General features: G+C 38.8%; 1 protein-coding gene across 1 annotated transcript; it reads left to right on the top strand.

The window, feature by feature from the left end:
- The first annotated feature begins 1,300 nt into the window (after positions 1-1,300).
- On the top strand, positions 1,301-25,740 carry LOC134674529 (cytochrome P450 4g15-like). Its single transcript, XM_063532629.1, has 11 exons — positions 1,301-1,333; positions 9,157-9,331; positions 12,002-12,108; positions 15,459-15,546; positions 16,061-16,243; positions 16,946-17,021; positions 19,447-19,714; positions 23,431-23,499; positions 23,803-23,977; positions 24,626-24,805; positions 25,509-25,740. The coding sequence occupies exons 1-11, from the start codon at positions 1,316-1,318 to the stop codon at positions 25,697-25,699; spliced, it is 1,530 nt and encodes a 509-aa protein (XP_063388699.1). The 5' UTR covers positions 1,301-1,315; the 3' UTR covers positions 25,700-25,740.
- The last annotated feature ends 669 nt before the right edge of the window (positions 25,741-26,409 follow it).

Raw genomic sequence — 26,409 nt, 5'->3', positions numbered from 1 at the left:
ATATCTGTCGTTGAATAACACTTGAATAATCACGATTATTTAGCAGCGGCGCTAGTGTGCACGTTGATGGACTCTTAAAGTATATAGTGGAAAGTGACTTGCATTATTGCATTATAATATCCATATCATACAGCTCTGGTTTAACAATGTATCTGTGATGCTACCATAGAGAAAAAATACATAGAGTGTTCACTCCTTACATCAGTTTTAGTACAGTCAACTCTAAAAATATGGATGTAGCCAACTTATTCAAAAATATGTCCCATAGTTCTTAATTCGCTAACATAAGAGCTATTAGAAAAATCGAGAGCAATCGAGTGGTGGAAATTCGTTAAAGGACAAGAACACTCCGAAACCTTTAATCAAAGGGTTCAACAGCAGAACTGCTAAGGAGCTTTTAGGACTCAAAAGGCACAAAACCTGCGCGGTGACGAGAATACTGACTGGACACTGTAAGTTAAACAAACATATGTTTCAAATCGGCAAGAAACAAGATCGACATGCAGGTTCTGTCAAGAGGCAGAGGAGACTGCAATGCACATTCTCTGCTCTTGTGGACCACTAATGTCAAAAAGAAGTACCTACCTAGGGCGACACGTAGTGCAACCCTATGAGGTACAGAACATTACGGCCCAAAGAATCTGGAACTTTCTGGATGCAACGGGCATTAGTAATGAACTTTAAAGGGCAGTCACAATAGATCAATGCTGGTCGATGCGACACTCAAAGGCCCACAAAACCACGATAATAATAATAAAATAAGAGCTATGGGACATATTTTTGAGATGATTTGTGCACCCATATTTTTACAGTTGACAGTACCAATACGACTATTATTTTCACAGTCGACATCTAGCATCGAGTAGCGGAATTATCAGAACTGCTACTTGACAATAGATGTCGCAACGACCGAAAAGTGTAGCTCAACAATTTCCAGCTAATATTTTATTATTAAAACCGGATTAACTGAAACTATTTTCAACTCCTTCCGCTTTTAATATTAATTAGTTGTAAATTGTTGTTTAACAATACAATTTTCGTAAGTTGCGACACTAGAGAATTCTAGTATCAAGTAGCTCTACTGATAAGTAATTCCGCTATTCGATTATAGATGTACCAAAACTAATGTACAGAGTGAGCCCTCTATTTTTTTTTTCTCTATACTCGTACGTAGGTTTTCGTCACAGCTGCTTTGACGTAACCTTAATCTTCCTTCCTTTTCTCACATTCCGTATGGTTGTCACAGTGATAACGCCACATTTATCCATACTGGTTGGTTATAATGGTTATGTTGTTACTACATTGAGTGACTGAAATGTTAAATTCCATTCATGTAAGTAGATTAAATTAATAATCATAACAAACGACGGTAAACAGTTTTATTAACCGAATTCAAAAGAAGCAAGCCACAAATTCTCGGGATATTTATTTAAATGAGTATTTCTCGATTTCATGATAACTGCCGGGCGGATTTTTTAAATTATTTTATGTTTTGTAATCGGGGAAACTTTTCTAATATTAAAAGTGAGCCTTATAATACATACTAGTATGTAGTACCTATGTGTAATAAATAAGTTTTTTTTTGTAACTTGTGCATTTTTTTCGGAAAGCGACAAAATGTTTGTAAAGTGGAATTGATGATGAAATAATACTTAGGGATGATAATTGGTATATGTTATGTCGTTGTCTTGATATTTATGCTTCTGTCTTCATTATCAGACCAGCTTTATATTACGTTTTTATGTAAGTACTACCAGTTAGGGACATATATATGTATGTAGTTACGGAAAATAGGGTAACACTTACATTTTTGTTATATTTTATGATCTAGTTATAGTATGTGTGGTGTAGTATTATTATTTATTTATTATGTAGTATCTACTTAAGTAGTGTTTCCCCTGGTACTGGCATTTATAAAATACAACAACATATTATGTTGTTGTATTTTTCTCTTTATTTATTTTTCGTCTTAGGATAGGTTATTTATAATATGAATATAAAAGTAAAATATAAAAACAGTTACAAAACAATAAAAAATACATATAAACACATTATAAAAAACCTAACCTAGGGTGCCGCCGGCAGCGGGGCAGGGCCCAAGCTGCCGGTGGTCAGGGCTGCAGAGTAAGGAACCGACGTACTATACGCGCCGTGTCCAAAATTACCGCCTTCTGCATCTGACCCTTGATCCAACCACCCAGCGAGAGTCTCTCTAGGTGTTGGTCGAGACTCTTCGCTATGAGACCGTTCGCTGACACGACTATCGGAACAATGATCGTCGAGTCAACATCCCACATGGCGGTAATCTCATGAGCTAAGTCTAGGTACTTGCTGGACTTGTCCTTCTCGGCCTTCACGAGATTCTCATCATGGGGGATGGTGACGTCGACGAGCACGGTCCGGCGCTGCGATCGATCTATCAGTACGATGTCAGGCTTATTGGCTACAATAGTCCTGTCAGTGATGATAGATCGATCCCAATAGAGCGTGGCACGACCATTTTCGAGAACTGGCGCAGGTGAGTACTTGTAGTACGGTACTTCGCGGTCCACAAGGCCGTATAGGAGGGCAAGCTGCTGGTGAATAATTCTGGCTACGAGATTATGTCTGTGCAAGTACTCGCCGTTAGCAAGATGAGAACAACCGGAGATAATATGCCTGAGTGACTCTCCGGGACGGCGGCATGCCCGACAAATGTCGACCGTACCGTCCTTCAGGATATATCTCCGGTAGTTGTTCGTCATGATAACTTCGTCCGCAATTGCACAGGCAAAACCTTCGGTTTCTCCGAAGAGGTCCCCGAATCGTAGCCAGTTCACCGACGCGGGTAGGTCTACATCAGGTCCCATGAGGGCCTTGTAGAACCGCCCGTGTAGCTGCTTATCCTTCCATACCGCCCTGCGGTCCTCGGTGCTTAGTACTACAGGTTTGCGCCAGTTCTCGTTCGCCAAGGAGAGCGGCGTGAGGCCCCTGTCAACTGCCACCACATCACGATGCATCCCACACTCGTTGTTGAGGAAATAATTCCTGAGATTGTACACCTCACGGTTGTGAAGATTTTTGGCGTTTAGAAAGCCGCGACCTCCACATTTCCGTGGGATGTATAATCTCATAACAGACGAGCGTGGGTGCAGCATACGGTGTGTGGTGAGCCGCTGTCGGACCCTCCGATCCAGGGCATCCAGCTCGGTCTGAGTCCACCTTAGTATGCCAAAGGAGTATGTGAGTAGAGGCATTACCCATTGTTGTATTTTATTGTTACTATTTATAATGATGCGATTGTAAATTTTGTACTTATTTTTAATTCAGATATATTATGTATCTGATAGAAATGTGTCTTGCTGAAAATATAGGGCGGAAATTATATATTTACATAATTATTATAATTAAATACCCGCAATACATTGACACTGATTATATTTTATTTAACATCTGTATGTAATGAATCTAATGAACATGATTGCAATAAATAAATGAAATGAAATGACATTAGTTCACTAGATTGACTTATACAGGGTGGCTAAAAATAACTGCATTCCCGTCGCCAGGGAAGTTTTGGGATCCTATAGTAAAAGTTGCTCAGTATAATCCCAAAACTCCCCTAGCAACGGGAATGCAGTTATTTTTTAGCCACCGTGTATATGCGTACCTATCGTATTACACAATACCCGACGACAAAATTACTTTAAGTCAAACCAATGAGTAAAGTAAAGACATACCTAATTATTACAATTTTAAATATGAATTAACATCTTATAAAAACATATAAAGATGAAGTGCGACCACGCTTTACGAAATCGAAATCAGTGGAGCCCCTTTCAAAAGACTGATTTGTTCACAGGTCTAACGGATTTATAATAATAATAACTCCAGTTTAATAAATAACATGTTTAATCTTCTATTGTGTAAAAATGAATAAAATTTTACAAGTAAAAAAACAAAAGACATACGCTAACTTTTTTATAGGTTACAATATAAGCTGCCAGTCTCTGCGGAGGTTCTATTCCATTTTCTTGCGAACAAGATTTGCAATATTTATCGGCTGCTAAACATTGTATAATTAGGTATTTCACCTTCGCTACACCGCTGCAGAGGCTGAATTCCAAAAAAAAACAAATTTAAAAATGTACACTCAGCAAAAATTTTTATGTTCACATAATGGAGTCAGAAATTGTGGGCGTATCATACTATCGGAAGCACATCATAATCTTTAATCGTGGATGATGAGGGCTAGCTTGCAATTATAGTACATCGTGCAACATGGGGCGTAAGTTGAATATTGCAAACGAGAGTAAGTTAAATCGCGACGGCTTGCCGTGCCGGAGCGATTTATAGACTCGAGTTTGCAATATTATTATGCCCCGAGTTACTCACAATGTTTTTCATCACACTTGCGATACAAAAATTAAGTATAAAGACAAAAAACTGTTAATTATGGCACTAGAAACTTCATAACCCCCTAGGGAGAACGCTTTTTCTATAACTCCCGCTAAACCTGCGTGCAATTCCACATTTACTGAGCGAGTGTGATGAAAATGTATTTTTCAAGTAATGTAAGTTTCTAGTGCCTTAATTAACAGTTTTTTGTCTTTATACTTAATTTTTGTATCGCAAGTGTGATGAAAAACATTGTGTGTAACTCGGGGCATAATAATATTGCAAACTCGAGTCTATAAATTTAACTTAATCTCATTTGCAATATTCAACTTACGCCCCATGTTGCACAATAGTAGGTTGAGTAAGGTGATTTAGCATGCACTTTAGTCTCAGGCGATGCCGCTTGGCACGATTGTTCCTTAGGTCAAACAAAGTAGATCTGGCCCGGTAGCCTGGAGATCGTACCATGCAGACCCCCCAAAAAGGGGGGGGGTTGAAAGGGTCGGCTCCCCAGGTCCTATCTATACTATAGTTATGTATATCATTTTCGTATAAATTAGAGACGAGGAATTTATTTTTGAAATAATTTTTATGCCTTTCTATACAAAAAAAATATATTTAAAACATGAAAATATTATGTAATATTTTGTGACAATTTTGGATGTTACAATAACAGTGTGTATTCTTTATTTTGGAAAATATCACTTTTAAGTAGGCCCTCATACATTTTTTTGTAATAAAAAATAATTTATAGCGCGTGGCGGTAACGATGTCCATACAAATGGAACTATGCCCAAAGTCAAAGATTAAAAATGTTTATTAAAACACTGAATGTGGCATTTTAAAAGTTTAAATATAATGTTTTAATATTTTTCCATTCGTTTTGTGCTCTTTTTTGGTACAAATTTGTTGTTTTTATTTTTCTTCCATACAAAAATTCTCGCCCCCCATTTCCCCCCTTAAGGGTAGATATTTATAATTTGTTTTTGTAACTAACTTATAAGTTTTGTAATTAATCGATGTTCAAACTTTCAGGTTAAAATGTTCAGTAGTTTAGGATCTACATGTGTTTGAGCTAAAGACATTTTATTTCATAATATCCCATACATTATATATCTAAAAAACTCTGCTTACTTTCAGACATCATACAATCTAAACCCCTGAAGATATAAAGCTGAAATTTTCAACATCAATTAAATGCGACAAGTTTAAGTTTAAGATAAAAGAAAATTTCATAAAATCAACTTAAGGGGGGAAATAGGGGGGAGAAAGTTTGTATGGAAGAAAAATATAAAAGAACAAATTTGTACCAAAAAAAGGGCAAACACGCATGGAAAAATTATTAAAACATTATATTTACACTTTTAAAATGTCAAATTCAGTGTTTTAGTTAACATTTTTAATATTTGATTTTGGGCATAGTTCTATTTGTATGGAAATTGCTACCGCCACGCGCTATAAATAATTTTATTATTACGAAAAAATGTATGCATGCCTACTTTAAAGTGATATTTTTCAGAATAATGAATACATGGGCTACATATCGTCCAATTTTTGATTTAGTGCAAGTTGCCACACTGTGATTGTAACATCCAAAATTGTCACAAAAATTACATAAATATTTCATTTTTTGTACGAATTTTTTTTTTTTGTATGGAAAGGCATAATAATTATTTCAAAAATGAAATAATTATTATGCCTTTGAAAAAAAATCGTGCATGCACTTCCATACATTTGTGTTCCTTACTAAACCTACTACAATGTACTATTTTCTACTCACAGTCTTTACTAAATCATGAACCGCCACAAACGTCATCTTCTCCTGTTCTTTCTCTTCTGAAGAATAATTGATTATGATTATACTTTGGCTGACTATAATTATGTATCCAGATCTTAGATATATTATTATAATATAGTATTAGGGGTTACTTATACCAATTTTTACAAGCTTTTTATTAACTTGCAATGTTATACCGAGTGTTGGCCGAACGTTAATTGCAATTAACCATTAAGTATAAAAATTTACCGTAAACGTAACGGACGGTTACAGTTTACAGTTCAATTTATAATGGTATAAACCGATAATAGTTAATTGAATTAACGTTTCGGCCAACACTGGTTATACCTAAAGTCAGACCGTAAAAAGTGTACAGCGATTTTGATAGCCCACGCGGTGCAAGTGTCGTTTTAAACGTCAAACTTCTATGAAAATAATATATGACGTATAAATAACACTTACACTGGGCTACACACACGTGGCACACGTGGTCTATCAAATCCGCTGCAGACTTTCATTGGTGTGACTATATTGACTATGTATGACCTACCTATGTATGTTTGTCCGAGTCAAATCTTGCAAGTTTTTGACCCATTTCCCAACTTCGAATGAAGCTGAAAATTTGCATACATAATAATATGTAAGTCTGGTGACAATGTAACATTATGATACCATCGAGTTGATCTGGTGATGAAGTCAGGAGGTGGCCATAGGAAGTATAGGAACACTGTGATAAAACAATGAGACCAAATTGTGTTTGGGGTTTTTAGAATTGTCTGCATGAGAGTTTAGAGTGGGAAAAAGTACAGTCAGCGGTAAAAGCTTGTACCTAAAATGAATTATTTGTCGAAAACTAACCAGATTTTTATTTTTTATTTTTTCCTTTTCATTTATTTATTAACACAAAATAATACATTTAAAAAATCATGACAGCGAACAAAGCCCCCTGAGGCTTAACGGCCGCTGTAATCGCTCTTATTTACTATTAATATTAAGAGGCCGTTATCGATTATACTTCGATTCTTCGGACACGTGGCTAGACGCGAAGATAGTCTAGAGGTATTGATGATGGTCGGTCACGTAGAAGGGAAGAGAAGTAGAGGAAGAGCGCCTACCCGGTGGATAGACACAGTAAAGGCATATGCAGGACCCAAGGCCCAGACCTGCCTGCAAATGGCGCATGATAGAAGTGCCTGGAAGAAAGTGGTATTAAGCGATGGTAATCACGACCCTCAGCAATGAGGATACGACTGGAAAGATATCGATTTAGTCGCAAAAATGTATAATTTATAGATTTAGTCAATGAAATTGTACACCTTTTTTTACGTCATAGAAATAACTGGTTTCTACTAGGACGTGTTCACATCTTTCCATTTAATAGATCAAGTTTTTGAAACCATACTCACTAAATCAGGAAATGTAAAATTGATAGGTTTAGTCGATGAAATTGTACACCTTTTTTTACGTCATAGAAATAACTGGTTTCGTCTAGGAGCTCCTCTCATCTTGCCATTTAATAGATCAAGTTTTTGAAAACATACTCACTAAATCAGGAATATTTTTTTCTGCTGGACGTTTAGGTAAACGCGCGTAAAGCACTAATTTGGTTTATTTTCGTAAAGTTTGGACTGCTAATAATGGTACGACACATTTTTGTAAATATGACATTTATGACTTTGAAGTAGTGTAAATGAAAGTTTATAAGACGAAATCATTTTTTTCCAAAAGAAGAAGTGTTTATGAAGTAATTAAAAACCTGTGAAAATGTCTTTGAAAATCGACTTAATTTCAACGTAGTTTTGATACATAAACAACGTACAACAATTCCTGAAACTGTTCTTATATATCATTTTGTATAATTAACACCATATTATTTTAATGATGGATTTTTAAATCTGCCCCTTCTCGTCATATATTACCGGTGTGACGCACGCTCACGACCTCATTGTTAAAAGGCAAGATGAGAATGCCTCAGGCTAATTTAGGGCTAGATTTATGATTTATTTATTTTGTTATTTAGATGAGAAGATGTGCTAATAGAAACCAATACTTAGATATTACAATATTAGATATCACTGTACAATTTCAACGATTAAATCTATCAATTTTACATTTCTATTTTATAATCGTTACCGGCTTCTTACGGCGCGATTCGGGAAATGAATTAGACATTCACTAGATATGAAATAGTAACGATATGTGACGTTCCACGGCAAAAGGTACCTTATGGCCGCAATAATATTGGAGCGGCGTTAATAATAGCGTATGCACCAACCGCCATAGGGCACCATTTGCCGTATATCGTATCTGGATCAATTAATAGATCCAGATACGATATGGTTTAGGTATGTCAGTGTCAAATATGACTTTTCTTCAAACATATACGTCATTTTTGACACTGACACATCTAATCCATATCGTTTGTAGGGTTCCGTACCCAAAGGGTAAAACGGGACCCTATTACTAAGACTTCGCTGTCCGTCCGTCCGTCCGTCCGTCTGTCACCAGGCTGTATCTCACGAACCGTGATAGCCAGACAGTTGAAATTTTCACAGATGATGTATTTCTGTTGCCGCTATAACAACAAATACTAAAAACAGAATAAAATAAAGATTTAAGTGGGGCTCCCATACAACAAACGTGATTTTTGACCGAAGTTAAGCAACGTCGGCCGGGGTCAGTACTTGGATGGGTGACCGTTCTTTTTTTGCCGTTTTTTGCATTATGGTACGGAACCCTTCGTGCGCGAGTCCGACTCGCACTTGCCCGGTTTTTTAGATCTATTAATGGGGTTGGTCAGTCAAAGTTTTTAGAAGATGGCGCCATCATAGCTTGCCCTGTCAATCCCTAGAATTGTGTAAAATTTTTGTTTTTTTAATACCCTGGATGCCAGCTTTTTAAGCCAAATCTCATAGAAAAAATGCAAGCTATGATGGCGCCATCTATGCTAATGCAGTTGCCAACCCCCGTATCTTAAAGTTGGTTGTTCTCGGTTGGCTCAGACAATGATGATGTGGAGCGGTACAGCCGCACTGGGAGCGGTTCTGGCGACGCTGATGCTGTGGCTGCGGTGGCGGGCTCGGAACTGGCGGATGCTGGAGTTAGCGGCGCGCGTACCTGGCCCGCCGGCGCTGCCGCTGCTCGGCAATGCCTTACTCTTCATGGCTAAGCCTAATGGTAAGATATATGGAAAGCGTTAAGCCGGGTTCACATTTGTCTGTCGATGTACTATTGTGTTGTGATGCATCTGAACAGTATCGGTTTCATACATTTAATATGGTTGCGTTCACATTTCTTTGATGCCGTGTGTTGTGACGGCTTGTGTTGTGTCGCATCACAAGCGATCCCGGTCCGCGTCAGAACGGGTGAGGTGCGGGGGGCGGTGCAGCGACACGACACAGCACATCAGACTAGTGTGCACGCGCCAGTGTTGTGTTGTGACGCGTCAGAGCCGCATCAAGTATGGACGAGGAGTGTGAACTCGCCGAGAGCCAAGACGGAACTGATAAAAATGCATGATTATGCTTCATATAACGTAGTCATATTGATGTGAACAGTATGCCATCACGACATAGAGCATCACAACACAACACGACAGACAAATGTGAATCCGGCTTTATCCTGGCTTATTTTACCTTAAATTGTTAAATAGTACAGGCCGCGTAGCCAAGATGGCAATCGCTTACGCTCCATAGCGATCGAAACGTAACTATCACTGTCGCACTAATATGGACGAGTGATAGAGAGATAAAGCTTTTCGTTGTCGACGATAGCGATTGTACTCGTAACCTTGGCTAGGCCGGCAGCACATATGAATAGGCTTCTAGCAAAACTTGCATAACTTAGACATTAAACATGTTATTTAGATTAGATTTCATTTAATTGCATTAAACATAGTACAAGGGTTCTTATGACTGGTTTTAGTGTCACGCGGACCGTCCGTGCGGACCGCTCCGCATCGCCAAATTGTATGAGAAAGCTGTACCCATCAGCTTTACGCTATAACGCTTCCTGAACTTAATACATATTGGTCCGGTGCGGACCGATCCGCACGGACGGTCCGCGTGACACTAACCAGCCTATGACGCGGTTATGACTGATTTAAACATGGTTAACCCGTTTTAGGAGTTACCGTACTTATCGTACACGAAGATGCATTTCTATTCAGTTCAGTTAATATTACCTACATCAGTTTTATGCGTTGCGTTAATTATTCTGTGCCATTTAAAAACATTTTTAATGATTTCTTGATTATTCCGAAATGATACTGAAAAGTGAACCCTGTTAGGCCAAGCAATAAGAAGTTATAGAGGGAAATGCTAGGAACACAATTTTTGACTACGTAACTTTGTTTGGACTAGTTAGGAGGTGAACATATCAAAAGTCCCCGGCCGTAGCCCCGGTGCTGGGGGGTAGAGGGGGGAAAGAAGGTCTCATTTTTCAGTTTTTCACTTATATCTTGGAAATTTTGCGTCTTAGCGACATGACTACTAAGACAAACCAAAAGCTGATAAAATTTGTTACAAGTTTTATTCAGTCAAGTTTTTCGATATCTTGAATAGTTTTTGAGATATCCGCTCTTGAAAGTTTATTTAGGGCTTTCAATTTTATCTTGATATCTACATTAGTGACGCTGCTAGACCGTGTTTGGTATCATTTTCGTATAAATCGGGGGTGCTGAATTCAGTTTTGGTATCACATTGACACCATTCCTAAGAAAAAACATATAAACTTTAAACAAATACCTTTTTTTTTAAATTCCTCTTCACGCTTAAACCGCTCAACCGATTTAATTGAAATTTGGTATACAGATATTTCGAGTCCCAAGACAGGACATAAGATACTTTTTATCTCAATAATCATCCTTTAAAGTTGTGAAATGGAGTATGGGGGGAATTCAACTTCGTCGACGAAACTGAATTCCTGAGGTTAATACTGCTCAAGGTAAGGTTTGAAGTCATGTTTGGTATCACTTTCATCTAAATCACAGATGTATTCCGTCCTAAATTTCATCTAAACCGGTTCAGCGGTTATTGACTCCCCATACAAACTTCCACCCCACTTTTCACACCCTCAAAAGATGCTTTTGGTTATAAAAACTATCCTATGTCGTGTATCGAGATTTAAACTATTTCTATACCAAATTTCAACGAAATTGGTTCAGCGGTTTAAGCGTGAAGAGGGATTTAAAAAAATATTTATTTTTAAATTTTGGTTTTACTTCAGAATGGTGTCAATGTGATACCATAAATGAATTCAGCACCCCCGATTTATACGAAAATGATACCAAACATGGCCTAACAGCTTCACTGACGTAGATATCAAGATAAAATTAAAATCCCTAAATAAACTTTCAAGAGCGGGTATCTCAAAAACTATTCATGATATCGAAAAACTTGACAGGATAAAACTTGTAACTAATTTTATCAGCTTTCGGTTTGTCTTAGTAGTCATGTCGCTAAGACGCAAAGTTTCCAAGATATCAATGAAAAACCAAAAAATTCGACCTTCTTACCCCCCTCTACCCCCCAGCACCGGGGCTACGGCCGGGGACTTTTGATATGTTCACCTCCTAACTAGTCCAAACAAAGTTACGGAGTCAAAAATTGTGTTCCTAGCATTTCCCTCTACAACGTTTTTTGAGCATTCATTTCTTGACCTATGTAACATTTCGGGAGAATTTTAAGCGATTTTACTAATATGGTACTTATAATAGAAGAAATAAAGATTTTTTTTTATGAAACTCAGGACTTGGCGGTTAAAATTGGAAATTTTTTAGTTTCTTTTTATTTAAGTTCTACTATATTATGTCGCACTATTACTCAATAATGTTATTCGTAACTACAGAGCAATTAAAATTGGTGGCGGACATAATAACCAAATACGGCGAGTACGTGAGATTTTGGTTGGGGCCAGAGCTGAACATAATTGTCGCGAACCCGGAAGATATAAAGGTAAATATAGGCTTCAATTTATATAGAATTTATTTATTCTTTACATAAATAGGGTTTTACATTACACATTATTAATTAATACCGGGTTAATTTAGATTGTGTATATTACTGTAAAAGCCCGAAGTACGGCAAATCCTAAGATTTACCGGTAAAACCTAGGTTTTACCGATGCCGATCGGTAAAGGCCCGAAATGTTAAATCTTATTAGTTTACTTCGGGCTTTTACCAACACCGATATGGTAAATCCTAGGTCTTACCACGGCGACCGGTACAGTTTGAATCATGCACTGATTCGCAACCCCTCCCGCTCAAACCCCCGTACATCGCACCGCATGCGCCGTTAACTGGGTTACGCTACGTCTTACGTAGGCGAACAACGCGCGAACGCGGCGCGGCGCGGCGCGGCGAAAGCGGCCGCCGCCGCGCCGCGCCGCGCCGCGCCGCCTGACATTCGCGTGCAAGTCGCGCCGCACCGCGTTCGCAACGAGATCGCTTACGTAGGTCACTTCTATGGGCATCAAAGGATTGATTTCGCCGCGCCGCGCCGCGCCGCGTTCGCGCGTTGTTCGCCTACGTAAAGCCCGCTCCACACTCGTGCGCGAATCGCGGCGCGAAGCCGCGAACGCGAGTCTGGAGTCGATTTCGCATATCAGCGAACTAGACTCCACACTCGCGTTCGCGGCTTCGCCCGCGATTCACGCGCATAGTCTGGAGGGCGCTTAAGACGTAGCGTTAGGTTACGTTTGAAATGCGATCCTCACAGAACCGTACAAAAGTGGGTTAGGTAGGTTAGAACTGCGAGCCTTACAGAAACGAAATGCTACTTACATAAACATGGGACTGTACCTACAGTTATTTCTTTTTCCTAGCTTGAATGACTTAATTAATTGTATTTTTTAGGGTTTCGTACCTTAAAAGGAAAAAAACGGAACCCTGTAAGGGTTCGGATCACTCGAGTGCATTTGTCTGTCCGTCTGTCACATCCTATTATCTCCAAAACTACTGGACCAAAGTTGAATTAATTTTAAACTTGGGGTCCACTTTTCGGGTAGCGTAGAGTTAACAACATACATACATACACAGAAAACCAGCGCCACGGTTTGCCGCGGCATTATGCTGAGTGGGGATCCTATTATAGCGTCCAAATGGGGCATTATCTATGAAAAGGGACCTTATTGTCGATGGCGCTTACGCCGCATAGCGTCGCGCGGCATTGTATTTATATCGGAGCATCGTTAATAATGGCGTAAGCGCCATTGACAATAAGGTCCCTTTTCATAGATAACGTCAGAAATGTCTTCTATGTCTGCATGTTTTTCTTTTTCTCGTGTACTATGTTGTGGCGTTAAGTAAATGTATATAAATGTATTTCTTCTATCGTAAAAAACGTTACATGATATGTTACCATCGTCCACACTGTTAACAGAAAATTTGTGAACCTTATGCCTTTTGTAATAAGGTCCATCAAGTGTTGTTGTTTATCTTTATTAAGTTCGACGAAATCATGTTCAATTCAACAGTTCAATTTTATACAAAACCACATCAACTTTATTTTCTACACTAATAGGTTCAAATTTCACTGGCATATTTTGTACACTTTCTTGCGTGTCTGGGCCTTAGGAGGTTAGCGGCGCGATTCGGGAAATGAATCAGACATTCACTAGACATGAAATGGTAAAGATATGTACTTTAGCTACAGTTCTGGCAAAGGTACTGGACAGTTTACTGGACGCACGCCTCGAGATGCACCTTAAACTGCATGATGCGCAGTTTGGATTCAGAGCTGGTGAATCAACGGAAAGCGCAATATTATGTCTAAAACACACGGTTGCGCAATACACCGAGCGCAAAACACCCGTATACGCGTGCTTTTTAGACCTTTCCAAAGCTTTTGATCGTGTTGTATACGAGGTGCTATGGAAGAAGCTGGTGGATGCGGGTGTGCCCGAGGAGTGCGTTAGGTTGTTCCAGTATTGGTATGGAAACCAAATAAACCAGGTTAAATGGGCGGACGTGCTATCTAGCGAGTACAAGTTACAATGTGGTGTAAGACAAGGCGGATTAACGTCACCTAAATTATTTAACTTGTACGTTAACGAGCTGATCGTTGAGCTCAGCAGCATGCATGCCGGATGCCATATTAACGGTACCTGTGTTAATAATCTTAGTTACGCGGACGATATGGTGCTGCTGAGCCCTTCGATCGGAGCGTTGCGTGAGCTAGTCCGTACGTGTGAAAACTATGCTCAAGCGCATGGCTTACAGTACAACTGTAAGAAGAGTGAGGTAATGGTTTTTAAAACGGAACGAAATTTCCAGCCTTCCAATATTCCTCCTGTTGTACTGAATGGTTCTGAGCTGAGCATAGTTAAGCAGTTTAAGTATCTAGGGCACATCATCACTGAGACTTTGTCTGATGACCCTGACATTGAGAGAGAGCGCAGGGCGTTGGCTGTGAGAAGCAACATGCTGGCCCGTAGGTTTGCCCGTAGCACGCAGGAAGTTAAAATAACTCTTTTTAAAGCCTTTTGCCAGATTTTCTACACGGGTAGCCTATGGGCTAGATACACGCGACGAGCATACGACGCACTGCGTGTCCACTACAACAATGCTTTTAGAATGCTGATGGGACTGCCCCGTAGATGCAGCGCCTCAGGTATGTTCGTAGGCGCGCGCGTCGATGGGTTTCACGCCATAATGCGCAAAAAGTACGCGTCGATGCAGAGGCGATTGAGGGATAGTCACAACAGCATTCTAAAAGTCATTGCTGAAAGGATGTGTAGCTGTCATATACAGAAACGGTGGGTAGACAGTCTCAAGGGGTGTGTGTCGTATGACAAATAGTTTTTCTGTGATTTTAAATATAAATTTTTATTATGTGTTTTAATTTTTAATTTGTTTCTGTGCCTAATTTATTAATTTTAAATGTGATTTTATTATAATTTTATTTTTATTTTTAGTATTTTAATTTAATTTAGCATTTATATTGTAATGGTGTTGTATGATTATTTATTATTGTGAGTCGAATGTATCAATGTATGGATCTTAGTTATCTGAAATAAATGTATTTTGATTTTTTATTTTGATTTATGTGACGTTCCACGCCAAAAGGTACCTTTATGGCGGCTGGAGCTTGCGCTAACGCCGCTCCAATATTTAGCCGGGGCAGTGGTACCTTTTACCGTGGAACGTCACATATCTTTACTGTTTCATATCTAGTGCATCTCTTATTCATTTCCCGAATCGCGCCGTAGGTTAGGGTCCATAATGAAGTTTTCATTATGAAGCCACATTACAAAAATTGTGATTGTATAATATATATAACTTATTGTATCTTAATTATTTTACAGCTGATTCTAACGAGTAACAAAGTCACCAAAAAAGGGCCTGTGTACAACTTCTTGAAACCCATGATAGGCACTGGAATACTGACTGGAGGTAAGTAAAATATAGTCTTACCCCCTTATTCATAAAACTTAGTTACCTCTTACAAACCACGGTTAAATTAGGTACTTATGTCTCTTTGTAACATTGACAATTTAAAAATATAACCTCAGACGGTCCTTCATCCAAAATTCGGTATTTTTATCACCCACTGCCTATAGGTAGTATAGGTACATATTAGGTACTAAGATTAGTAAGCACGTACTCAACTTTTACTTGACTCAACAAGCTGAAATTTGGTGGGTATAAAAATGGCTACAAAATCAGTGGTGGATTTGCAGTCTTTGCCGCCCTAGGCCCCAGGCCCTGTAGCCGCCCCTTACTTGTGGGTGATGACCAATCATATTTACTACATTTTGAGTTGTTTATTGTTATCATATCAGCAAATTTTAGTCACAATTTTCCGCCCCTAATATTTTGCCGCCCTAGGCCCGGGGCTACTTGGCCTTAGCGCAAATCCGCCACTGTACAAAATGCACGTCAAAATAAAAATAAATCGGTACTACAGGTGAACACTGGCGTCATTGTCGGAAGACGGTGACGCCATCGTACAACAAGAAGGCAGTGGCTGCGTTCGCGCACGTCTTCAACGCGGAGGCGGCGGCGCTGGCGCAGCGGCTCTGCGCACGCGACGCTAATACGTTTGACGTCTTCCACGACGTCGTTGACACTACTACACAGTGTGTTTGTCGTAAGTTATTTCTTATTATAAATACGTTATTTTATAGACCGACCGCTTAACTGAGTCCTCACCTGCGCGGTACGGGGGCGACGGGGTATTAGGATGACTAAGGGCGGCGGGGAAGGTGCGGGCGGCAGGCGTACGGCGCCCAGGCGAGGACTCAGTTAAGCGGTCGGTCTATAGTTCCTACATAGGTACCTACATGGCTTTAAGGAAAACTCACACGTTATTTTCTATGACAGCTGTATTTTTGCTTTCCATAGAAAACAAAGCGCCGAAAGCTCCGGCCCGGTCTTGTGTGAGTCATCCTTTAGGATTCCGACGCCAAAATGATATCGTCATGTCAGTCTGTCCGCGGGTTTCACAGATGTTTTTTTCTAGATGGAAAGCAATAGGAGTGATTCTGAAAACTCGGAGTAACTTATGTCGCCCTTCGCGCTTCTATTATACTCTCACAACTCCATTCCGCATCGTGTGAACGCATCTTCAGGACGGAGTTTGGTTTTGCGAGCCACGATTAGGGCATTTCATAATTCGGATAAGTATTGTAAATGGAGTCGCCATTGCCGGATACGGCAAGGAAATTTGAATGATCGATTGAATGATGATTTCCCGCTCTTCACTATCACGTTTTATTATGCCTATATGTGCCTATATGTTATTTTCTACCTATGACTTTTCATTATATGTGTGTCCTATCGTTTACTACAGAAACACTGATGGGCCTCTCAAAAGATGACACATTGAATTTGGCAAATCTTGATTACGTGGTTTCAAACACTCGCAGGTACTTTTTAACAAGCTTTTATATTAGGTCGACTTGTATGCAGAGTTGGGCAAAATGTAATCGATTGACGATTAACGATTAAAATTAACCGACTTAATCGCGAGCAACGATTAAAAGTGACGATTAATTAATTTTAGTCGAAAAGCTCCGACTAATATTGTCACGATTAAATTAATCGTCGACTAATTACCGGCGATTAATTTTTTTAATCGATTAATTAGTTCGATTAATTTTCTCTCGATTAATTTTAGCAATACATATGGTCTTTTTAACCGACTTAAAAAAAAGGACGAGGTGCCTAATTCGTCTGAAACATTTATAAATAATATAAGTAACAGACGAATTTTTATGTATGTTCACTTGGAGACTATTAATTTCGACCGTCTTCGATAGGATAGTATCCGTTCGATGTAAGTAGTAAGTAATTACTGCATTGACAAGTTGAAACCTTATAGAAAACAACTGATAAGAGGTAAGTAATGTGTTTGCTCTTTCATACACATACGTCGTTCTCTTTCTAATTTTTATACCTGCGCTACAAGCCCTAAACCCTTACCTAGAGATGCCGCGCTAAGTTATCCGCATTATTATAGTAACCAATGTAACCATCTTATACTATTGAAGCACATTTATAACACTGGAATGGTTTTTAATGTGTACGCAAGAAGTTTTGATTTTTAGTTACATACAAAAATGACCACCAGTGTCCTGTCTACTTTCAATCGAGAGTTAATCGAGAAATTTAATCGATTAATATTAAGATTAATTCAATTTCAATCGTATGTTAGGTCGACTAAATTAATCGCGATTAAATTAATCGCCGATTAATTTTGACGATTAACTTTTTTAATCGATTGATTAGTCGATTAAAAAGTTAATCGATTAATGCCCATCTCTGCTTGTATGTAACTAACTATGTAATGGAATCTAAGGTAACTAATTTAACCATCTTCCAAGGATCGTAGCGTTATGAAAATTGGCAGCTGTATGTAGTTCTGATGACAATAAAATAATATGGTACTGTCGAACTGATCTGATGATGGAGACAGGAGGTGGCCATAGAAACGTCGACTTGTATGTAACTAACTATGTAATGGAATCTAAGGTAACTAATTTAACCACCTTCCAAGGATCGTAGCGTTATAAAAATTGGCAGCTGTATGTAGTTCTGGTGACAATACAATAATATGGTACTGTCGAACTGATCTGATGATGGAGACAGGAGGTGGCCATAGAAACGTCGACCTGTATGTAACTAACTATGTAATGGAATCTAAGGTAACTAATTTAACCATCTTCCAAGGATTGTAGCGTCATGAAAATTTGCTAGCTGTATGTAGTTCTGATGACAATACAATAATATGGTACTGTCGAACTGATCTGATGATGGAGACAGGAGGTGGCCATTGAAACGTCGACCTGTATGTAACTAACTATGTAATGGAATCTAAGGTAACTAATTGAACCATCTTCCAAGGATCATAGCGTTATAAAAATTGGCAGCTGTATGTAGTTCTGATGACAACACAATAATATGGTACTGTCGAACTGATCTGATGATGGAGACAGGAGGTGGCCATAGGAACTCTGTGATGAAACAACGCAACCTAATTGTGTTAGGGGTTTTTAGAATTGTCTCAATGAGTATTAGTTGTCTGTCGTAAGAAAAGTACAGTCAGTGATAAAAGCTTGTACCAAAACTGAAATTTTTGCCAAAAAATTATTTAATATTCCTACTAAGTAAATACATATTCTATTAAAGTCGGATAAAGTCCTTAAAATCGCAAATAACTCCAAGGGTGCTTTTGTAACTAACACGGGTCTTAATCGCGTAAAACTTCAACAAGTTACGAGACGGATAATTTAAAATTTGTAAGATAGATAATATATGTCAAATTTGACGTTTCCACGATTCTGGAGGTCCTCTTGAACGATTTCGACAAGTTATGACTTAGATATCCAAGTCACATCTAGTCGATATCTAATGTAGATCTAGTTGATCTCTAAATCGTCTCAAGATCTTGTGATTATCTCGAAATCCGAATAGGCCTGTCTGTCCCGTGTTAGTTATTATATAAAGTACGAGTGAAAATCGTGTTAGTTTAAATCAATATAACTCCAACGGTGGTTTGAGAATTAACTTGGTTCGATAGAAATTCAGGATATGGTTTTAGCTGGCAGAAGAATAAACGTAGGTTACGCGAATTACATGCAGCCTTAAACTCAACTGAAGGAGTTCTTCACATTTTTCATAAAGTACACAACATTCCTCAACGCATTTGTTTTGAGGACGAACCAAACTTATCAAACCGCCCTAGTAAAAAATATTATTTTGCTAGGTACTTTATTTAATAAATGTACCTAAAGTTGCATGCTATTTGTAACATTACCTACCCTATTTATATTATCTGTTTTTTTTCCACAGACTGTACAGTTTATATTTTGCCAAAATGACTAAGTGGTGGCTTCAAGTACCGCTTATTTATTGGATCACAGGTAGTCAGAAGCTCGAAGATACATTGACTAAAGAGTTTCATATTTTGACCAAAGATATAGTGGATAAAAGAAAAAATGCTTTGGCGCGAAACGAAAGTACAGAGGAGGAGATTCGAGGCATCGTTGACAGACTCATCTTAAGTGGAGACCTCACAAAGCAGGAGATAAGGAAACAGACTTTAGCTCTTTTTACTACTGTAAGTATTTATACAGTGTGGAAAGACAAGTCGGGCCCTGGAGGGAAACTACCTTAAATCCTTAAGCCGGCTCATTTTACTTTCTTCATTTTTAAAAAGAAACAAAAATGCATTCAAAGATTTTCTAAAACTCGCTTGCCTCGCCCGGGACTCGAACCGACTAAAAGTTCCAAAAAATAAAAACTCGCAATTTTATTCTACTAGTCGATACAGCTAATGTTAATGATAACATTTCCCCAGGAAACATTAGGTCTTACGCTACGTCTTACGTAGGCGAACAACGCGCAAACGCGGCGCGGCGCGGCGCGGCGAAAGCGGCCGCCGCCGCGCCGCGCCGCGCCGCGCCGCCTGACATTCGCGTGCAAATCGCGCCGCACCGCGTTCGCAACGAGATCGCTTACGTAGGACACTTCTATGGGCATCAAAGGATTGATTTCGCCGCGCCGCGCCGCGCCGCGTTCGCGCGTTGTTCGCCTACGTAAGACGTAGCGTTACACTCGTCTGTCATACAAAATATCCATAAAATCTAATATTTAGTACTTAAGATTTTTTTAGACAAGCCAAATTGAAGAAAATAATTTTTAAGAAAAAAAAACCGACTTCCATGGGGGCCGGTGAAAGATTATTGTAGATGGTACACTACGTAGAAAAGGCGGTAAAACCACCCACTTTTCTACTAGCATTTCGCTTCTGTAATGGCTCCTCTACAGGATGGGCCAACGCCGGCCACTCCAAGGGACGCGGCCATGCGGTAGAATGAGATAGCAATATCACTTGCTCCCTCTAACGCATAAATGCGTCCCTTGGATTGGCCGGCGTTGGCCCATCGTGTAGAGGAGCCATAAGGGTCTTAGTTCTAGCCTAAACTAACCCACTTCTCAGATAGCAGTTCGGTTCTGTGAGGATCGCAGTTCAAACCTAACCTAACCCACTTAATGGCGCATGCGGTGCGGTGTACGGGGGTTTAAGCGGGAAGGGCTAGTAAGATTGGCATCATCATACTTTATACCTACATTTTAAGATAGGTAATCATAGTGGTTTATGTAGTTAAGGTATCATAGTGGTTTTCCGGGTCAAGGTCCGGGTCCGAGTCCGGGTCTGATTCCGGGTCCGAGTCCGGGTCCGTGTCCGGGTCCGAGACCGGATCCGAGTCCGGATCCGGGTCCGAGTCCGGTTTCAAATCCGGATCCGACTCTAGGTCCGGGTCCGGGTCCGGGTCCGAACCGGATCCGGGTATGAGCCCGAGTCCGGGTCCGAGTCCAAGTCAAAACCGAAATTCGTAATCACCAAACGTGTACCATGCGTCGTTGAAGAGTTCTGTTCTGGTCATCATCACCAGCAGTTCCACTTTATCATATGCGACAGTTTTTAATGTAAATGCTTGTTTTTATGATGAATATACAAAAAAATCTATACGTATGCCATTAATATTTGAGGAGTTCCCTCGATTCCTTATGGATCCCATCATCAGAACTCGAGCTTGACAAAAATGTGGCTTAAAAACTTAACTTGCTTAACGAACTCAACGAAGAGGAAAAATCGCCAAACGTAAACTATGCGTCGTTGAAGAGTTCTGTTCTGATCATCATCAGCAGTTCCACTTCATCAAATGCGACAGTTTTAATGAAAATGCTTGATTTTCTGATGTAAATACAAAAATCTTTATACGCATGCCTTTAATATTTGAGGAGTTCCCTCGATTCCTTATGGATCCCATCATCAGAACTCGAGCTTGACAAAAATGTGGCTTAAAAACTTAACTTGCTTAACGAACATAACGAAAAGGAAAAATCGCCAAACGTGAACTATGCGTCGTTTAAGAGTTCTGTTCTGATCATCATCAGCAGTTCCACTTCATCAAATGCAACAGTTTTTAATGAAAATGCTTGATTTTCTGTTGTAAATGCAAAAATCTCTATACGCATGCCTTTAAGATTTGAGGAGTTCCCTTGATTCCTCATGGATCCCATCATCAGAACTCGAGCTTGACAAAAATGTGGCTTAAAAACTTAACTTGCTTAACGAACACAACGAAGAGGAAAAATCGCCAAACGTAAACTATGCGTCGTTGAAGAGTTCTGTTCTGATCATCATCAGCAGTTCCACTTCATCAAATGCGACAGTTTTCAATGAAAATGCTTGATTTTCTGATGTAAATACAAAAATCTTTATACGCATGCCTTTAATATTTGAGGAGTTCCCTCGATTCCTTATGGATCCCATCATCAGAACTCGAGCTTGATAAAAATGTGGCTTAAAAACTTAACTTGTTTAACAAACATAACGAAAAGGAAAAATCGACAAACGTGAACTATGCGTCGTTGAAGAGTTCTGTTCTGATCATCATCAGCAGTTCCACTTCATCAAATGCAACAGTTTTTATTGAAAATGCTTGATTTTCTGTTGTAAATGCAAAAATCTCTATACGCACGCCTTTAAGATTTGAGGAGTTCCCTTGATTCCTCATGGATCCCATCATCAGAACTCGAGCTTGACAAAAATGTGGCTTAAAAACTTAACTTGCTTAACAAACGTAACGAAGAGGACAAATCGCCAACCGTGAACTATGCGTCGTTGAAGAGTTCCGTTCTGATCATCATCAGCAGTTCCACTTCATCAAATGTCACTTTTTTGGATGTATATGCTTGATTTGTTGATAAAAACCCAAAAATAACTATATGTATGCCTTTAAGATTTGAGGAGTTCCCTCGATTCCTCATGGATCCCATCATCAGAACTGGGTTTTGATAAAAACGGGACCAATCTGTATGCATATACATTCAATCAAAAAAAGAATTTTCAAAATCGGTCTAGTAATGACGGAGATATGGAGTAACAAACATAAAAAAAAATAAAAAAATAAAAAAAAAATAAAAAAAAAAAAAACATACAACCGAATTGATAACCTCCTTCTTTGAGATTTGGAAGTCGGTTAAAAAGAAAAATACTTTGAATGCCGTTTTGTTTCTTTTTAAAAATAAAGGAATGTCTCCTTTAAGTAAAATGAGCCAGCTTAAGGATTTAAGGTAGTTTCCCTTCAGGGCCCGACTTATCTTTCCACCCTGTATATTCACGGTATTTTTTCAACCCATAGCCATTTAATTTTGTGTTTTGGTCCGAAAATTGATTAATATCAAAATCCATCCATATACTAATTGTAAAGGCGAAAGTGTGTCTGTCTGTTACCTCTTCACGCTTGAGTTCCGGGGAAGGACATAGGATAGTTTTTATGTCGGAAATCATCCCTAAAGAGAGTGCAAAGGGGGTGCAATTGATGCACGAATTGAATGATTGCTATTAGCATTATCCAGGCGCTATAACTAAAGAGCTGCTCACTAATTCCACGCAGATGAAGTCGCGGGCAACAGCTAGTACCAAAATATTATTAGGTGTATTTTTTTATAAAAACCTAATGCCTTGTGGTATTCTTTTGCCCATTAGGGCAAAGCATAAAAGATTACCTATTTAGGCGTAGCATTAGAAACCAAAGAAATCATTATAAAATAAAAATGAGACCTATTACGCATATATTTATTATAAACTACTTAAATACATAAAGATACACGTTGATATGAGCTTCATCATCATCATCACCATCATCATTAACTTAAGAGTTATTTATTCTCTTGTCGGTGGAATATCTTCCAGCTTATGAGCTTCAATGTACACCAATTACAAAATATTTCGTTGATTTTATATTCTGCCGTTTGTTACAGAGTCAAGAAGCCGGGGCAAAGATAGCATCTGCTGTTCTTTTGTACTTAGCGCATTTACCGGAGTGGCAGGTAATAAAAAAAACATTATATGTACCAACGTACCTACTTCAGGACCAGTATGATCATCATTCCCGGACACCTCGGGAGCGATGGCCAATTGTATTTTTTTAAATATATTTTGAAGCTGATTTCAATGGAAACAATTATAATGTTTTTTTCATTTTTGAAAGTCAACTGATCAATTATGAAGAAATAAAGAAATAAAATAAAGAAAAAAAAACCTACATGAAATGATGTAAACTAATTTTTTTATTCGTGCCATGCTTAGAAACCTTAAAGACACGTAACAAAAAATTCAAACTAATTTCACAGGATAAAGTGTACGACGAGATTCTGGAGCGCCTGGGCCCGGACGATGAATTCATAACGGACGAGCACATCAAGTCACTCCAGTACCTGGATATGGTTTACAAGGAAGTTCTGCGCTGTATGTCCATAGCGGCCATGATCCAAAGGACAGTCGAAGAAGAAATCACTATAAATTCTGGTATTTTCATTGTTGCAATATTTTCACGCATATTTAATTACACAAACGGGTCTACCGCGATATAATTTCATTACTTATATGGAGGTGGTAATTAAGTATGTGTACAAAACGCGAGAATTTAAAGTGTTATAATATTTTCACATCTTATTTTAAAGAATATTGTTGAGTCATTTAGGATCCCGCATGGCAAGATTGTATATAGCGCAAGTATTAAACTGAACAACCATTTTAGCAAGGACTCTGAATGGTATAACAATCGCTAAGCGCGACTGTTTGGTGGGAAGGGCGACTTTTTTGAGCTGAGGTTTTTTCAACTTTTGTTCAATTTCTATCACTTTTCAATTGTCGTTTTTAAAGCGATCTACTCACTAGGGTGTTGCTTATTTCGTCAAAATTGAAATTTTCTATGTCTTACCCCCTTGAATTGTTCTCTTTCACTAAAAAAACAAATTTAATGTGGATTTATTTCAGAATTATTAATTTCGTTTTAGGGGTCGCTACTGAATTGAAAAAATTTGGATCCTTCATACATTATGATTATTTTAATTATGATAATGTTTATTTTTAACGGGTCATATCAATATTTTTTGCAAACTGTCTGTTATAAATTTATGCTAAAATATTAAAAATTAAATGAATCTGTTACAGGAAAAATTACTCTGCCGGTTGGGACCTCTTTGGCGATTCCTATTCACATTCTCCATCGGAATCCGAAATACTGGCCGAACCCCGACAAAGTTGACCCGGGAAGGTTCCTGCCCGAGAACGCAGAGCTGCGGGACCCTAACGCCTTCGTGCCTTACAGCCTGGGCCCAATGGACTGTCTAGGTAATAAAGATCAAACAAAATAATTATACAGGGTGGCCCATTTAGATCGGTCATTATGGGAAAATCTGAAACTATAAGACATACGACGATGTCTTCTTAGGAACCATGTCATCGATTTTAGTAACAAGAAAAACTGCATACATACATTTAAAAAAAATTACGGAAAAAAATGGTGGTAATTTCGAGAACTTAATAAAATAAATTAAAGGATATGAAAACAATGCATTTTATTCATTTCAGACATCATGTTTCATAGTAACATTTACTACTTAAAAACTACACAATCGATATCTACCTAAATAGAAATATAGTTTTATTTTTCAAAACGTCCGGCTTCGATTCCCGAGCTGAATACACATCTTTTCTAAATGTATGTATGCAGTTTTTCTTGTTACTAAAGTCGATGACATGGTTCTTAAGATGAGATCGTCATATGTCTTATAGTTTCAGAGTTTCCCATACTGCCCGATCTAAATGGGCCACCCTAAATCACTCCCTCAAGTAGAAATACGGAGTGTGCACTCTTGGCCCTGAAGCCGACTAACACATGAGTTCATGCAGAAAACATGGCGTTCAGCATTAGCTTCGATCGTGCATTCTGTGGACCCATACATTTGATTTAACTAATTAACCCGTTACTTTACAATTCGTCCATAAACAATGGCAATTTAAGTAAAATTATCATAAATATGTGTTGGTACAGGTCGAGTATACGCCATACAGATGGTGAAAACGCTGGTGGTACGCACACTGCGGAACGTGAGGCTCGAGGCCGACGGACGCCTCGAGGACCTGGCGCTCGACGTCGCCATCTCCGTGTCCTTCTCCGACGGGTACCGACTCAGGGTCTATCCGAGGAGGCCGAAGAACAACAGAGACCGAAATTTTGCATAATTCTGGAACTATCAATAAATTTATCACAATTTAAAAAACTTAAGGCCTTTTTATCCTCTGAAGAGGCCCACTGATTACGAGTTCGCAGGACGGTATTAGTCTGTCAGTTAAATGCAAAATTTGATAGCTCCGAACAACTGACAGGCTGATATCGTCCGGCGAACTGGTAATCTGTGGGCCCCTTTAGTTCGGATCCGACAGATTTCGAAGTTTTAAGTCCTGGTCATTCTATCATCAGTCAACCACTAGTAGGTAGCTAGATCTACTGGAACATCTATTAGAAATAACGAATATAAGACGTTTGTCACGATTTCAAGAAATTAAAAAACTGACACAAAATTATTGGTCTACTTTTCGCAATAAGTATATTCATGCTCTACAATTACTTCCTAATTGGACTGTACATACATCAAATATAATACTTCCGGGAATCAAAGATTTGATAAAAGAAGACAACTATCCTCCCTCACAGTGGAAATCGCATTATTCGATTACTGCGAGGAAAAGACGAAATCATTCGTCCATCAAAACTCTGTGTATTAATGGATAGTTGCTAACCAAGATTTAGGAGAGGGGCAGAATATATAGGTTTTGTCCCTATTCACACCAGCCATCCCTATTCACCCCAATTGACGGTATTCACTCTCAGTTTTGAAATCCTTTGCCTGTATCTTGGAACTCAGACATGGACACACCAACATAACCACAAC

This window comes from Cydia fagiglandana, chromosome 20, assembly GCF_963556715.1.
Source record: "Cydia fagiglandana chromosome 20, ilCydFagi1.1, whole genome shotgun sequence".
Lineage (NCBI taxonomy): Eukaryota > Metazoa > Arthropoda > Insecta > Lepidoptera > Tortricidae > Cydia > Cydia fagiglandana.
This window is presented reverse-complemented; position numbering and strand designations above follow the sequence as displayed.